Genomic DNA, 17,911 nt, shown 5'->3' with positions numbered 1-17,911 from the left:
AAGAACACGTATACAAAATGCAACAGAGAATTCAAGCTCTTGTGGAGAGGAGCAAAAGCCACAGAATCAAAGCAAAGTCATTACTATGAGTCAACTCAAAATTCACTGGACAATCATGTTCAATGCATTCAATGAAATTTAAAGGCATACTGCAAACCATACACTTAATGATCTGCAGGCTAGAGGAAGAATTTCTCTCTTTAACAGACAAGAGTAATCAATAGGGTGCCCCACCAAACAAGGACCAAAGAACAATCAGGTTTTTAACAGTTCTGATATATCAGCATTTTCTAAAGATCAAAATCCAGAAATTTTAAACATTGATTCACACCACAATGAAACAAGCACTTAAAAAAAAAGAAAAGAAAATAAGCACATAGAACATGTACATAGATCAATGAGAATTTCTTGAGACGCTGGAAGAAACAGGCTATAGTCTTTTACTTGAGAAATAAAACTACTTTGAAAGATAAATGCTAAAACACATTTCATCATTCATGTTGCCTTGAAAAATCTGAGGCACTTGTATCTGATTAGAAAAGCAATTCTGAGTAATAGTGTGTTACAATTCAGAGCCAGTTTGCTTTAGAAGAAAAGAGAAAAGAAAAGCTACCGTTTCTCATATACTGCACAAAGTGTGAAGTGTCTCCCTGCCTCTTTCTCCTCCCGTTTTCTAAGCTCATGCTTCCCAACCCTTCTGAAACAAGTATGAGAACCTCTTATTCCCGCCAATATGCCAAATGACAAAAGAAAATCAATTTATTTGTGTAAGGATATGCTTAAACCTTGAACTGGAAGAGAAAGATATCAGAAGTCTATATGGAACTTATTTCTACATTCCTGAAATCACACACACAAACGTTCACACAGACACAGACACAGACACATACCCCCTGGATTACTGGGAAATTCACAAGCTTAGGATTTCCATCTTCTAGAAGATAACTTTGTAGTTAGTTTAAAATACAAAACTGTCAGCTTTGGAAAGCCTTGATCACCTGCTAAACCACCCAAATATCAAAGAGACCCAATTAGCCTTCTCGGTAGAATGTAATTTCCCATGATGGCAAAACATACCCTAAAAAGTCCTGGATCTAAGTCTCGTGTTTATCACTAGCTATGATCGTTTTTAAGCACATTAACAGATTCAGAAACTTATGTCTCAACAGCATTTATTCTTATTGAAATAGTATACGTGTTCATTTGCCTATACAGAGACCAGGTCCCATGATGGAGTTTAAGAGCTATTTTGTGTATTGCAATATTTATTTTTAAGTGCAGAAAAGGAGGGTGGGTATTACTCAGCTGTAGAGCACCTGCATAGCATGCACAATGTCCTGGCTTCAGTCCCCAGTACCTCAAAAAAAAAATAAATAAAATAAGGGCATATTTAAAAATGAGTAAAGTTATAAAAAAATGCAGACTAAAAACCACTGCAATCTAGGAGACACAATTACAATAAAAAAAAACAAGAGTTTCTATCAATTATTGGCTATTTGCCAATCGCAGAGACAACCAGAAATCACACCTGATAACCATCACGTGTGATTCTCAGCAACCCTACTAAGTAGACACGGATGGGAAACCAGGCTCTGCAGATGAGGAGACGGAGCTCAGAGGAGCCGGGGACGCTGACCGTCCTGCTTCCCGTGACACCACATCAGCCCAGGGCAAGCGCTGACGGAGCTGCAATGAGGGGACACCCAGCTGCATGGAACCTTGGGGCACTGGGGAGTCCCAGAAAACACTAAAAACTGTTCAGTGAAAAACCAGCTCAAATATAATACACTGTGCCACATTCTTTAAACAGGGAACATGAGTGAGACCTTTTTGATGCCTCCGTGTCCTTTCTGCCATCGTCAGTTACTTGCCCTCACAGCGTGACCAGTGATGAACTGGACCCCATATGAAGCGCACTCAGATGGCAGAGCATTTGAAGCTGTTTTATGAAGTTTGTAAGACTCTGTCTGTGCCTCACACAGGCGGTCATCCATCACTTCTCACCGGTGTGGATGTACCACCTGAAATCACTCCTTTCTGCTTTTTAAAATCCCTTCATCTACTCCAGACTTTTCAATAGCAAAGAAGCAGCTAAACCACAGACAGTGGACAGCTTTTCACCAAATTTCTTGAACAGCCCATCGGACTACCTGGAAGCCCTTTACTTTTATTAAACCCACTTCCAGGTACTTCATCATTTTCGGATTGGTGGACTTGGCCTCTGACTGAGCTACTCAGAGAGCTCCCAGCCTCACATCCGTGAGAGGACCCTGCTGTTGGGAGAAATCAGTGAGAAAGGCGTACATCCCCCAGTCATGTCTGCATGGCTAGAAGTGCCACAACGTGCTAAAAATTTATACCATCATAACCCCTGGGCTCCCATGGACTGGTTTCACATTAACCAAACTCATGAGACACTGATGCAAGAAAACCAGAAATTTAACTTATTAATGTAACAGAAGATGTGAAACTATGAACCAGACGGCAATATCAGAGTTCAACCATGAGTATATGTTCTCCTCCACGGCCCAAACACGGGCAGGCAGTCACATGGCAAGTGTGGACAGAAGCAGAGCAGGAAGGATTTCTAGATGAATTCAATGGACTAAATTTCTGTTATACCAACAGATCTGCTGCCTGGAAAACAATTAATTCTAATCACGGTGCACTCTTCGTGGACAGTTGCCGAGACACGACTGTGAGCACCTGTGTAACTCTCCTTTCCCTGTCCTTTCTGGGCTAATTGATGCACAGACGTACAGAAATCGAGGGATGCAGATACATCTAAACACCCAAAGCCCATTCTGGGAGCCACAATACCATACAGCCAGGGTTAAAATACTTGCTCTGCCACTTACTAGTTCTGTGACCTTGGTCAACTTACCCTCTGTGTGCCTCAATTTCCACACTGTGAAACTGGGATAACAATCAAACCTTCCTTACTCGCTTGTTGAGAAGATTGAAGGATTCATTTCTGTAAAACGCTCAGAAAAGAATGTAGCACATTTTGGGTGCTCAACAAATGTCAAATTAATATTACAGTGGTTTACAAGTCTCCTTCCTAATCATCTTCTGTGTTTCCTGGCTAGACTAATACCCAAAGGAAATTCTTATTTCTCCTTTTATAAACTCATGGGATGAACCCTTCTGTTCCATCCCACCACCTGTTTAAACTGATGGAAGGGATACCTCCTCCCCACTCCTCTGGGCCATGCAGAGTGCTACTCCCTTCACAGCCCTGACCCCTGGCCCACAGCTAGCCCTCCTCACATTAACAGATTGAGTTGTGATTCCGGGGAGACAAGCAGGGCATGTGAAACCCTTCCTTTCCCTCCAGTGTTGACTACCCTAGGGAAGCACCCTGGATGCTCAGCTCCATTGCAGAACAGCCCTGTGCATGATGGGGCTCATTCTCTCAAGGGAAGGCTTGCTGTGGCCCAGAGATACCTGGGACAGGGTGAGTCTCTACTTCTGGGACACAGTATCATGACACTCATTTATCCACAGCCCTGAAGTTCATGGAGAACGTGGCTTCATCAGTAACAAAGAAGACATTTATCGCCTGCCTACTCTTTTGTGTCATCTCTCAGTTGGCTGCTGGAGACAACATGTGTATAAGTATTGGTTCCCCTTAGGCCCCAACATATATGAAGTAACAAAAATTTCTGTGGCTTAACGTTGGTCCAGGGCGACTGTGTAACAGTTCTGACTCTGCTGATGCTAAATTATGGGTGTAGGAATTATGGAACGTCCTCAAATATCTTTCATCATAAAATCAGCTTTTCTTATTTTCTTGTTTCTTTGTAATTACCAAAGACTATAAAATGATGGCTGCACACAAAACAGCAGCTAAAGTTTATGAGCTCTCTTGACATACCCACTGTGGTAAACATGTTACATAATTACTAATTCTCACAATTCTACAAAGCAGATATGAGTGTCCCCTTCTCACAGACGAGGGGAAAACTCCGAACGAGCTGACTCAGGATCACATGGTTCAGTGTCAGCACGTGCAGGCAAACCCAAGTCAAGAAACTACACCCCATCATATATGTACCAAATCAACTCCCACCAATTAACACACAGCGGCGGGGTCAATACTCAGGGAACTCAACACACCTTTCAGCTTTATGGTGCTCCAGAGGCAGCTTCTAGCTGTTTTATAATATCCCGGCTCACTGGTTTCTAACACTAGAAGAAAAGCCCGATTTTGCCATTGTTTGCACAGCAAGTCTGAAATGTTCACAGCGAGATAAAAGAATAAAACTATGATATAAGCAGAAAAAATTTTCCAGGTAGAAAGACATAATGGACGTTGTGCTATTCTGAAGCATTAAGCAAAGGAATCAAAATAAAATCACATTGTTTAAGCCTTATTTTACAAACAGAAAAATTAAGACTGTAAAAAGTTGCAACAGCGCCACCTATGGCTAAAAAGACCTTCCAGGTTGCCGGGAAACATGCAACACAAAAATTGACTGTAAGATGAGAAACGAGAATCAGATAACTAGAAGCTTATGTAGCATATACTGCACTTTGCTTCGGGGGGATGGAGGGGTATTCAGTATTTAATCTGATATTGCTAATACTCCTAAATATAAACAAAAGACATAGGCTCATGGAAGCTCATCTTAGAAGAGGAAAGAATCCAGTCCAGCCACTTCATTTTACACGAGGGGAGACTGAGACCTGAGATCTGTCCTCCTGGCAATCAGCAGCAAAGCTCTCCTAGGTCTCATGTCTTGCACTGTAGTAAAAACCAACAGAACTGTACTAGGCCTATATTCATAAAAGTCACGTCTGTATTTTTCCAACAGTAGGTAATCTAAGTATCTTGCAAAATACTTCTCAAAGAGCCAGGAAATCATAGAAGGTTATTGAAATACAAAAACATTTATTTACATATTAAAACAGCATGAGCTTTATTCTCTCTATTAAAAAAGTGACATGTCAAATCAAAATTTTGAAATTTTAAAACCTGAAAAGAGTGCAGAAAAAAATCAAAATTTTCTTTAGTCACAAAAGAGAGAAGCTTATTCCCTGATAATAATCAATGTGGATTTTTCTAAACTTAATGGTTCTGGTCAGAATCCCGAGAAATTAAATGTCTGATGGATGGTTACACGGCAACATGAATTCTGAGCTTACATTCTGTGTAAATAATCTTCAAGGTCGTCTGCTTAAGGCAATTTAAGTAGTCCCTGTCTCACTAGAATGACACAGATTTCATTAAAGCTTCATACTGCACTTAAAAAAAACAATCCTAGTTACTTTAAGCCATATTAATGTATATCATATATACACATATTGAATATGCATCAGAAATAAGCTACCCTTTTTAGTATTCAGAGTTGATACTTCTAAACTATCAGTCACTGTGAAAGCACATTTTTATTAAGCACCTCTACGGTGCTTTGTATACAAGGCGTCCAGCTCTCACAGTCAGACAAGGTAAACCATATTACTCAAATTTCACAAATGACGAAATATACTTAAGCCATGTAAACAACTAAGATATTCATCATCAGGAAAGAAAAGAGTAAGGATTTTACTTACAATACTCACTGACAAAGTTTTCTTTCATACTAAGACTACATAAAACAAATTCAGTGTTTGGAAATTTTTCAGTAAATAAGCACCACTAGAAAAAACAAGTAACATCATTAGCAACAGTTGGACTTTCAAAGACCACTTCTCTCTTGCACAATAGTTATTTTAAATGTTTTGTTTTTAGTTCTCACAAAGCACTAAATTAAAAAACTATTTCCTTTACAGTCATTACCTGAGAATAAAACATTTGTGAAAATGTACAATTTTAATTTATGCCACTCTGCCTCTCATTCTCACTGGTGTCTCTCCTTTGAAGACCTCATCAGGCTGAGATAGCTAAAATCGGTCATTTATGGGCTCACAGGAGTTCGGGAAAACACTCAACGGGAAGCTGATTAGAGGAGCAATTGAGAATTCATCCTGTGCAGCCTGGATTCCAGCATCGAGCTAGCCACCGCCAGCTGCGTGTCATTTGGGGAAAGCTGACCCATCTCTCAATCCCTCAGCTACAAAAAAGGAGACACTGATACCTACAATCAAACACTTGCTATGAAGTAAAATATGAGCAAAGCATTTTAGCCTCAGTTAGGCGTCCACTCACAGCGAGTTTGGTCATTATGATGATGAGGATGGCTGTTAACAAATTAAGCTCGACCAAACAGGAGAAATCACCTTAAAGGAGAAACATTTTAAGTCCATGAGTATTTCCTTTTGGGTGGACTGTAGAATATTCTATAGATTTTTTTTTAATAAACCAAATTTTGTCCATTAATTGTAGATTTACAGGTTCATGGACAAGTCTCCAGAAAAATAATTAGAGGCCTCTAACCTCTGAAAATTAAGATGTAAATTTAAAAAAAAAATCAGGGAAGAGATTATACCTCATTTGGGAGAGTATGTGCTTAGCATGCATGAGGCCCTCAATTCAGTCCCCAGTAACTCCATCTCAAAACTTTGTTTTTTAAGAAATAGAGAATTAAAGCAAAAGGATGGAGGAATACGGAAATTTTTAGAGACTCATCTCAGATTTAAGATAGGGAAGAAACCATCCAATTCTCAGAAGAAATCTTGAGGACTATGTAAACTGGATCTGAGATGTCTAGTCTTTTAACATTATTCATGAAATCATATTACCAAGTCTTAAAACTACCTGATAACCCACAGTGGTGATACTGATCATAACAGCTACCATCACGTATCGAGCTCCGGCTAGGACTGCTCTGTTCTGACATCTCTACCCCTAAGGCCTCACCAGGCGGAGAGCACTAAATTCGGTCATTTATGAGCATCTCGTGTAAGTCCTCCATTTGTGCTTCTCACTCTCCCCTCACCAGCTCCTCTGAGGGAAGCACTGTTATCATCTTCCCCACCCGCAGATAAGGCCACTGAGGCACAGACACTAAACCCGTTCCAGGCCACATTGGAATTAAAGGACGTCTGTATTTCTGCTGTTTTGCTTTTGACAAAGGAATCTGAGATATCAATTCAAAGCAGACTGTTAAATAATCAAGTCTGTCAGGTCTTCACCTCAAAGAGCAGATACTATAAATTCCTGATGTAGGATGAGGCTGCCGTCACAAACTGACTCAGCTTGAAATTAATATCCAAGATGAAGCAGCGGATACACGTAAATATTCACGATTGTCAAGTCTGCCCACGGGTCTGGGCCCTTCACTGCCTGAAAGGGGGTGAAATCCCCACCCGTGTCTGGGAGGGAAGCGCGGCTCTTCCCGGGCTCACCCAGGCTTCATAGGCTATTTACCCCCACAGACTAGCCTCAACGGTTAAAAGCTCTCAAGATTTTTACACCAGGCAAAACTGAAAGACATTTCTGTAGATGGAGCACTTTCTCAGGCTTAAATTTTTTTGCCTACACTCAGCCAGAGGGAGAAAAGAAACAGGACTCTACAAAGTCCTGACCCTCACCACTCACAGGAGTAGAATGACCACAGCAGAAGATGGCCCTTCACATTGCAGGATGTGAACAAAATAAAGATGCCCCAACAACAGGCACTCCCAGACACAGCACTCAGCAGTATTCTGCACAATCACAGTTGTGCAGCCCTCAACACCTTCTATTTCCAGAACACTCCATCAGCCCAAAAGAATCCCCCTATCACTAGCATTCACTCCGTAATCCCCCTCCACCCAGCCCCTTCCAACCATCACCTGCTCTCTGCCTCTGCATGTGCCTTTTCTGGGCTTTTCAGATCACTGAAATCAACAATATCTGGCCGTTTGTGTCTGCTTCCTTTCAATTAACATGCTGTTAGCAAGGCTTGTATATTTTGAAGTGGCATCAGCATCTCTTTATTTTTTTTTTTTTTGGAAACGTTAAAGATTATTAGAAGGTGGTAAGTACTATCAAAAAGAGTAGAGTGGAGCATAAGTGATTGTGTTTCAAAGGGAAAAGTGTGGGTTGAACAGTCAGGGTGGACTTCCCAAAACAGGTGGCATTTTTCATTTTCCTCTTTTTTTTTTCTTTTTTATTCACTCTTACGTGTGAATAATGTTCCACTACATGGAGATACTACATTCTGTTCATCCATTCAGCAGCTATGTATGGACGAGGTCCAGAAGAATGAGTGTAAGGGGTGACTAGCATGGATGGCATTTAAGCAAAGGGCAAAATGTGTTTTCAAAAAAAAGCCAACAAACAGAGGCGCAAGGAAATTCAGTGCGTTTCTGAGCAAAGTGCTTGCTTGCTTCGGCAGGACTACCGTGCAGGGCTGGGGCGGATATTGGCAGGAATCACGGTGAGGGAGTCACCTGAGAAGACATCCCACTGCAAGCAGCTCAGCCAATCCTCCTCCCTCATCCTGTATTGTTAGAGCAATGTTTCTAGGTTACTCTTATTTCAATTAATAGCATTTAACTGTACGTCTGATCATCACCATCAGACCACATTACCTCCAAGTCACAGAAAATCATTCACTGACCGGAGCAGCACCAGGACATAATGGTGATGGATTAGGGAGTCCTGCAGCATTCCAGCCTGCAGGCACAAACCCCACATGTGCCCTGGTGATGTCCAGAAAATAAAATGCATGGAAATATCTCACTGCTGGAACACGACATCTGCCCTCAAATTGCCCGAAAATCATGCTGGCAAAGCACTACTCAACCTTCTCAGTACAAAAAAAAAAAAAAAGCTAAGAAGGCAAATTTAGGCTCTTCCATTGAAAACCAGCAGCCACCACTGCCAGTATTTGAGCTGGAATGCTCCTGACTTTGAAAACCACTGCGCAGTTACATTTCAAACGTGAAACTCATATATATATATACCACGTAGATGATATTGCAGTAGGATTTTTCTTTTCAAAATTTCCAGTTGCAAAATTAGCACAAGAAAGTTTATGTTTAGGCTTTAAAAAAAATCAATTATCCTCCATTTTCTTAATTTTGAACTTATTATTATTTTATAAATGGAGCTATGGTGCGTATTTAAAACCTTTTGATTTCTGAAAACAAGACGTTTATGACCTCACTATTTCAGAGCAAACTTTAACGATTCTTTGAGAGGTGGGGCCTGGGGTGCTCACTAACAGCTCTTTAAATACTGACAAGGATGTGCTATTAAGTAATACAAAGGCTCTAAGTCCACATTAGCTCAGAAAGCAAAGAAACCACACCAAAGACTTCCTTAAATATTTTATATATTCCTATTCTTTTGAATATTAAAGCTCTTAAAACATATGATTTTTTTTTGAAAAAGACAACAGCTGTAATAATTTTCCTCTCACCAAGAAAGCAATCTTTATCAGGAATAAAAACCCCTATGGAAATCGAAATGACAGGACGTTTCTAGCTAAGTGAACACCCAGATCTGAACACAAACCTAAATCCTATCAGATCTCACTCGAAGGAGCTCTACAAAGGCCTGGGCAACCCTGGAGATTAGCTCTTTTGTTCCAAATGTTGGCTGAGCTAAGATAATCACACTAGGCATGGAAAGAGAGAAGAGGAATGTCCACCTGGCAGCCTCCATCAGTTTTCTTCCAGCCACAAGGTGCCTCTAGGGCAGCCCCGCTAACAAGTCCCCCATAAGAAAAGCCGGCATCCACACTGCCCCTGCCGTCCCCAAGTAGCCCCGAAGCCCATATCCCAGCCTGTGAATGGTCTTCAAATGATCCCCCAGTTGGTGGCACCCTCCACCTCTTCCCCGCTACACACACACACAAAGCCACGACAGCCTACCCAAAGCACAAATTTGATTACATCAACCCCACTTCAAACAGTTCAGAGGCTCCCTGGTAGAGTTCTAGCCCCACCCCAGACCCTGCTCGCCCAGCCTCATCTCAGTACATAGGTCCCCAGTGACCTCAGGAGCCCCCTGACCTGCTCCTACTTCCCACTTGCCTCCAGGTTCATTTTGACTGTTTCCCAAGGAAGCCTTCCCTCCCTCCAACCTCCACAATTTGTTCCTCTCTTCCTAGAACATTCTAGGCTAACTGACAACGCTAAGCTCTCAAGAAGCAAATACATTTTGCTTATTTATGTGGCTACACTCTCTCTCCCCTAGACTCACTGAAGTGCACGTGTTATGAATAAATGAATGACGGGTTGGATCTCAAAGGGACAGACATACCTGCTCTCACCCGTCCCGACCCTTTTGTCTGTAGTATATCAGAAGCAAAACCAGAAGTACCTTCCCTGAGGGTCACTTCTGTTGACACCCTTCACTGCCTACTGTGTCAGTTCTAGTAAAACTCAACTTCTTCCAAAGCCCTACACCCCGGACTCTCTCCAGTGTCCTCCCCAGCAGGGGCTCCCTCCACCCTGGACCGCACAGGGCACTCTCCCCGGGTCCCCACGCCAAAAGCCTCCAGGCCTCTGCCCGGGCTGCACCTGCGACCTGAGCCACATTCTTGACTCCTTCTCTTGGCTGACTCTTACTCTGTCCTCACAACTGAATGTACAGCCCATTTCTTCCAGGAAGTCCTCTCTGATAATGTCCTTTAAGTCTTGTCTGGGCTCTATCTATAGCAGCAGTACATGGTGACCAACTGGGTGTTTGCCCGCTCCTTTGAGACCACGAACACTTGGGAACCACGTGGGAAGGAGTGAGAGATTACAAGACAGGTGGGGGAATCAAAAAGCAGAAATCACAGCCCAAGTCCCAAATTCAAGGATACTTTCTCAGAAAAAAGTATAAACTATTTCACACGTGTGCCATTTGGCTACTATTTTTGTGGCTTGTGGACAGCAAGAACTTGGTGTTCTAGCCCAAAACCCAGGTTACATGCAAAGAAATGTATATATTCTTATCCAAAGGAAACCAGAGCTGCTCAACAACAGTTTTCATTTAGAACTGAAAGGAAATTTGATAAAGGCAATCTCTCTCTCTCTCTTCTTTCTTTTCTGGAATCATATAATTTTAGAAGTATTTGTGTGACTAACAGACAGCTACAGCCCGTGATTCTGCACTGAAGTGTTTGAGGCTGAGGAAGCCTAGATTACATTCACTCTGTAAATGCAATCACAATAACACACTGATAGGTGCCGTGAGTGGTGGAGCTGATGTTCCAAAGCAGGCAACATTATTCTGTAAGAGAACTCTAAATAGAAAGTAAGAAATGCAATGTCCTGTACTCAATTTCATTTGCTATATGGGCCATTAACTGATAGTATATCTTGACTAATGAAACCCAAAAATAAATTGTCAACTTCGATTTTCTTCATCTGACCGTTTTATGCTAACATCGGATATTAAACTCTCACTCCATATGGAAAGCTCAGGCCTACGCTGCAGCACAGTTACATCCCGTGGAAGAAAGCCGACCAAGGGAGAACTGGAGAGTTTCCCTTCAGAAGCTGCAAAGTCTGGTTTTGCACCTGTACACCATTTGCAACCACGTCATCATCAAAGGAGTTAGACGTTACCTCTCTGGGACGAAAATCACTGCGTGCTTCAGAACCATCAAAGAATGCTGAGCTTTGTGAAACAGTCCAGAGGCGCTTAAATCATACTTTTTCTGAAAGGCTCCAAAACTGACCCACTTCACCATTCCAGGTATAACAGGGAAGTACTGGAAACAGTAGAGAGAACATGCCCTTGAAGTCTGACAAGGCCCTGCTTGAATCCTGCTACAGCATTTACTAGTCGCTAAATGGACCAATTCTTTAACCCCTCTGAGAAGGCTTCCCAATCCCCAAAAGGGGGCTGCCACCGCCCACCTGGGAGGCATGGATGTGAATGAAACACGCAAGTAGGGCGGCCGACTGGTACCTGACACGGGGCCTGGCTAGTTTCCCTCCGCTGCCCTTCTCCCCCTTTAAACTTGCACTGTTCCCCCGGTAACGATCAAGCCCCCGGAACAGACTGCCCGTATCTTCTGTGTATCCCTGGATACATGCCTTACCCTTAGGAGGCCAGAAAAACAACTGCCTCCTCCCAAGTCACTTACAATGTTCTTAAGAGTCTGGGTATTTTTAACTCTATTTTTCAGGGAGACTATTCCAGAATTTTGCAAGCACCATTCTCCAGGTTGGCTCCCCTCCCAGTGCCCATCCCTTCTCACCTCAGATCCTCTGTCTGACTGCCTTCTGTTCATGGGAAAGCGAGTCCGGTAAGGTGGGGCTCCCTAGGCCTCCCTCCCTCCCTCACAGGTGATTGTGACTAACTTCTCCCCACTCCTCACTGCAACTCTAGCTTCTGAGGAGTCTACCCTCCCGTACCCTGCAGCCTCTGCACCTTCCCAAGACGCACACGTGGCCACGACCCTCCCTTCAGATTTCTTCCTGGCTGGCCCTGCCCAGCCCCTGGCCCCTTAAGGATAACTGGCATTGCTTTGAAAATGGCAAACGCCACTGACTGACACACCAGAGCTGTATGGTCTGGGCTTTCCTCCAACCAAGACACAGCCCTGCCCCCCTCAGTCTCAGTCTGCAGCTCTCGAGATGATCTAATTCACATGCAAGGCTGTGAACACCAGCTAAGAATGACGACTCCCAACGTGTATCTCTAGTCCGGCTCCTTCACCTGAGCCCCAGGCTCATCGACCCGAGTGCCTCTTTGAAGTCCTAATTTGGATGAAAAATGGCATCTTAAAAATGCCTCATGTCCACCATTTACTCTGGAATTCCATTCCTGTCAGGTATCTCCCAGACTCCCCATTTTAGTAACAGCCCCAGCACCCACCGAGGTGTCTGAGGTCACATTCAATTTCCACTGTTCCCTCCCCCAGGCCCTGCCCTGGAATCAGTCCTGTTATCTCCATCAATAAGCCCATCTCAAGTGTAGTTCTGTAGGGACCATGGCCGGAAACACACAAGCTCACAGCATGGTGCACTAACAGTCCTCCGTAGGGTGCTCCCTGGAGGGGGAGGCATCTCCTGCCGCTGTTCACCTCAGAAGGCAGTGGATTCTCACACAGGAGGCCCAGGAGAAGGGACTCAAGGTTCTCCCATGGTCTGAGCTTTGAAGGGCCCGAGGTCTGGGGGAGCTCCTAATTAGCAGACACACTTGCCAATGAGCAGATGAGGATGGGGGAACCCACGCAAGGCTGTTATCACTTCAACTCATGGGCTCTCAGGAGCCATGGGAAAGGCCTGTGTCCAGTGTACAGCCCAGCCATCACAGATCCCAGCCTGCATTTGCCAACCCGGACAGCCTAGACTCCATCTACTTGCGACACTTACTTCTGTTCTGTTCCCCACCCAGAATGTGATGGACTCATTCAGATATTCTGGCCTGTCTCAAGCGAGACAAATTCAGTGAAAAATGAAGTGTCCACATTTGGACCAGAGCATGAAAGGAGAAACAAGGCCTCATGGTCAGCATGATGGTGGTGGCCAAACAATTCCACCAGGTGAGATGAACCAGGGTAGGGTTGAGAATCCAAGGTCCTGGGTTGGACAAATCATCTTCCTTCATTGTTGACTGGGGTGTTGGGGACTGACTACCACAAACTAACGACACGTTAGGGGGCCCACGTGGTGGGCGTCAGCTGCAACAGAAACGGATTCAGCTCTTTACTGCCAACATGGGTTAAAAGTAAAGGCCGAGGCAGGAAGGTCTGCACGGCTGCTGAGGCAAACCACAGACCCAGCTCTGAATGCCCACTGGCTGGAGCAGAGAGGAAGCTACGGCCCTTTTAGCAGTCCCTTTGCCCAACAGATCCAGGTAAGCCAGCTACTTAGGAGAAGGCCATGTTGTCCTGATACTCAGAAAAACCAGCCTCGTAAAGGGAAAAAATACTGGCATGGATTTTAGACCCAATTCTGCCCATTTATGAAGGCAAAGTAAAGTAAATGGCACGGGGAAGTTGAATGCAAAAAAAAAAAAAATTAAGGAACCAAACGGTGACCGCTTCCTCCAACAGCATCCCCTGCAGCTGTCACCTCCGTGGCGGCCACATCCTCACCAGTGACCGCCGGCCAGGAAGCGACGTCACGCACGTCACACAGCGACAGCCAGGAACCGCGTGCTGAGCACGTTTGTGTAAAAGCAGGAATCGAGCAAAATGCTGCAGAGTTTCACCTTACAAGTTTAAATACTCCATGAAAAGAATCCCTGAGCAGCCGACTAAATCAATTCACATCTTACTTCTTCAAAACAATGAAACAAATTTAATAAGGGCGCATTTGTCACCAAATAAAAGGAGGACCAAACATGTTCCTCAAAAGCAAGGATTTCAACAGGTATCAAACACCAGTGGGTGATGAGCTAACAAAGCAAATATTCCAAAAAATTAGAAAATAAAAAATGACTAAGATAATAGATGGATCAAAACAGCTGTTAAGTTGTTGCTTTTTAAAGCGATGGAGACTGTACGGAGGGCAATCTGGCTATTTCAAATGCAGGGTGTGCACAGCCCACATTTTCAGAAGCAACAACATGCTCACTGGGCAGTACAAGTGAAAAAGGAGTAAAGAAAAAGGAAAAGAGGAACAAGAGAAAATTAGAATCACACAAGAACAAAAATGATTTTGACTGCATGTACAAGAATTTATGTGAGTGTGTGAGGCCAGGGACGCGGGGATGGTGAGGCCCAACCTCACCTCCTGCTCAAGGGAAAGCAGGGGCCTGAGGGGAGCGGCGCTGCCGGGGGACCACAACGTGTTCAGCTCCCCTAACCAAAATTCGACCTACAAGCGACTAGGCAGCTTTTGAGCTACAAATTATTGTCGCATTTCAGTCTGGACCGTTTTACTCACTTCCACCAAGAGTAGCAGGAGAGAATGAGGCTCTGCTCCTGCACCAAAGCATTGTTTAAAAAATTAATGACTGTGGAATAGTAAAAGAAACAATGGAGTAAAAGTGACTGGAGGAGAATGTGCTTGACCCGAGCTCACTGGCCGCGTTATCTCAATGACGTTCAGATGCTGGCTGAGCCCTTATGGTACCACAATAGACAGACCCACAAGGAGGCAGGTTTAATGCGCTGAACCACTGTGGGCTAAGTACACATCCGGCTACTCCGCCAAGTCCCAAGGGCAGACTTCAAAAGGCAAAAACAAGCTGGCATTCTCTGGTGGGTCTGCAGACTCAGAGACAAGCATTTGTTGAGCAAAAATGTCACCAGTGCCTCCTATGACAAAAGAAGTGGCACTGGCGTGGGGGCTGGGGCAGGGCTCCAGGCTTCCACTGCTCACTCACCAGTCTGTCCAGGGGGAGAAGGTGGTCCCTGCTTAGGTTTCGCTGATGCACCTACTTGACTAATGTCTGGGGCCTCAGCAGGAGTTGACAGATGAGGTGAACGGAGCGAGACTCTGTGTAGCACGGTGCTGGGAGCTATGCCCTCAGCAGTGCCCAGGCTCCTAAACATGCCAGCTCATCTCCAAGAAGCAGATGGGGAGTGCGGGCATGTAGATCACAGGGCCCTGTGAGGACAAGTACAGATCATGGCCACGACATGCCTCTCCTCTTCCTTAAGCCATAGAGGTATTTCTGGGGAGGAACAGAAAATTCATCCAGAGCCTGCTAGGTGGGCTCTCGCAGGTGGGACTAGTGTCCCCTGTGCTTCTCACTCACAGGGCTGGTCTAGACATTCTTTTTATTAATTCCCTAGCATCTTCTCCTCCAACTTACCAACAACCAGAAAGTAGGATCTGATCTTAGGTAAGTTCAAGAATCACAGAGCACCACCTCCAAAGCGGGCCCGGTAGCACATGCCAGGTCTTCTGACCGCCACCTGTGGGACCACCATGAGCCCTCTCCAGACTCAAGGACCGAGGCCGTAGGCCGGGGGGACACAGCTTCCCTCACTCACCCCAGCAAAGGGGGACCACGTCTCGGCAAAGGCATCTCACCCTCTTCAGCCCGAGGGAAAACATGATAGATATACGGGGAAACAGAGCAGAAGGTGGGGGGTAGGCAGCCCAGAAGAGCTCATCTGTACTTCCGAGGCAAAGTGGGGCCATTGACTTAATCACAGGGACAAAGTGGGAATGAACATTTCCCTGCTCTGTCCCATACACCGTGATACGCCTTTCCCTGCATAAGGAGTTCATTAGGAAGTCCCTGGCGGTGTTTCTGATGTCCTAACTTGGCATGGTGGCTGTCGGGCAGGAAGAGACGGCCTGAGCTGAAAAGGTGCTGGGCCTGGGAGGCAGGTGACAGCGGCTCCAGCCGCAGCTCAACCAGCGCCTCGTTCTGCCTCTCGGGGCTCAGCATCTCATCTATAAGCAAAGGGATGAGCATGTACCAGGACAGGCTGCGCAACAGAAATGAAATGAGAGCCATGTAAAGAAAGTTTCCCAGTTGCCACGTTTAAAATTTGAAACAAAGAAACAAACCAACAAACAAAAAACAAATACTAGAATGTGATTTTAAGAACAGATCTTACTTAATCTACTATATGTAAAATACTATTATTTTGACATGTAATCAATATAGGAAGTAGAGAGATAGTTTATGTACTTTTACTAGACAAGCCTCAGCGTCTGATGTGCATTTGACCTACAGTACATCTCAGCTGAGTCCAGCCTCCTCCCCAGTGCTCCTAGCATCAGTGGCTTTGGCTACTTTATTGGACAGCAACTCCAGGGGTCCCACCATGTTCCTGGCTGTAAAGCGGGAGTAAGTGTCCACACTAACCCTAAAAGGATCTCTCTGAAATAAAGGCGGATTCACTTTGAAATGTCTGGAAACCGGCGGGCTGCACCTCCCTCCCCCCTTGGCTACAAGATTGACTTCTCCCTTGCTGATCCCTTTCTGGATGTAGGGAAGCAATCCAGCACACAGCCAAGGTGGACTGGCTTCCAGGTAAACTTACCTGCTGTCTGTGTCCAGTCCCATGAAGTCCTCCTTCTCAAACGGGATGCAGGGGAGGGGGATCTTGTCCCCAGAATTCTTGGGGCCACCATCCAGCCACTTGGACTTGAGCAAGATGAAGAGTGACTCAGTGAAGTCCTCGATCCTCTTCTCCACCACCCTGCAGTACTCTTAGATTGAAGGCAACGTCGGTGCGCGTCTGCTCGGCTACCTCCCCATGCTGCACAAAGACAAAAAGCTGAGAGTCATTAAGCGATGCGCCATACAGCTCCTCTGCATGTGGAGCTTCTCGAAGGCCTTGGCAGAGAGACATTCGGTAATGGTGACAAGTCCCACGACCTTGGGGTGTTTCTGGAAGACGCTCCACCGATTCTCGGGCACATAGCGGTGCCTGTAGTGGATACAGAGTGTCCACTGGGAGCCACAAGGGCTGATATGGCTAACTGAGGTGAGTAGCTGATAGATGCAAAAGAAATTCTCCTCTGAGATGATCTCTATGGATTGGACCACAACGGGACGAGTCTGGTGGTCCTCAGCACACTGCACGTAGTCAGGGATGCTCATGTTGCAGGCCCTGCCGAGAGGGGAGAGGAGATCGAGGTACATTCTCTGCTGTGTGCTACGGGCCCATCTGGGTTGCGGTGACCTGGTGTGTACCAGCCAGAAGACAAGGGAAGCCAAAGCAAATCCAAGGGTACAGTTTGTCCTCAGAGTCTGCATATGGCTACTGTAGCTCGGATCACATTACCCAGCTTTTGGTCTAGGCTTCCTGCCTCTGCAGAGAAAGGTCATTTCTTATTTTCTATTTCCAAGCACCTAGCAAGGCCCTGATGCAAAGTCACTGCTCAAAAATGCTGAATAAAGAAATGAACAAAGGAAATGCTTCCCCAACCCCCTTCAGCAGAATATAAAGAGAAGGACCACAGTAGGATCAAAAGATCTGGATTCCTATTCAATTTATTTGAACTCCTAAGCTTCATAATAATGGATAAGAAAACTTGCCTTGGGGTAGAGGGTACTGTTCATTGGTGGAGCACATGCTTAGCATGTACGAGGTCCTGGGTTCAAACCCCAGTACCTCATTTTAAAAAATCAAACAAATAAATACACCTAATTTCCCTCCTGAAAAAGTATTTTTTAATT

At 44.9% G+C, this 17,911-nt stretch overlaps 1 protein-coding gene across 1 annotated transcript in view; it reads right to left on the bottom strand.

Annotated features, from left to right (window-relative positions):
- The window catches only part of LOC140693123 (trafficking protein particle complex subunit 9-like), a 299,333-nt gene that overhangs the window by 246,098 nt on the left and 35,324 nt on the right, over nucleotides 1-17,911 (bottom strand). Inside the window, exon 5 of the mRNA XM_072957180.1 lies at nucleotides 16,770-16,988. Coding sequence (XP_072813281.1) covers nucleotides 16,770-16,988 — 219 coding nt within the window. The remainder of the gene's footprint in view (nucleotides 1-16,769; nucleotides 16,989-17,911) is intronic.

The sequence above is a fragment of the Vicugna pacos genome, unplaced genomic scaffold (assembly GCF_048564905.1).
Source record: "Vicugna pacos unplaced genomic scaffold, VicPac4 scaffold_19, whole genome shotgun sequence".
Taxonomy (NCBI): domain Eukaryota; kingdom Metazoa; phylum Chordata; class Mammalia; order Artiodactyla; family Camelidae; genus Vicugna; species Vicugna pacos.
The sequence above is the reverse complement of the archived record's forward strand: the minus strand, read 5'-3'. Positions and strand labels throughout refer to the sequence as shown.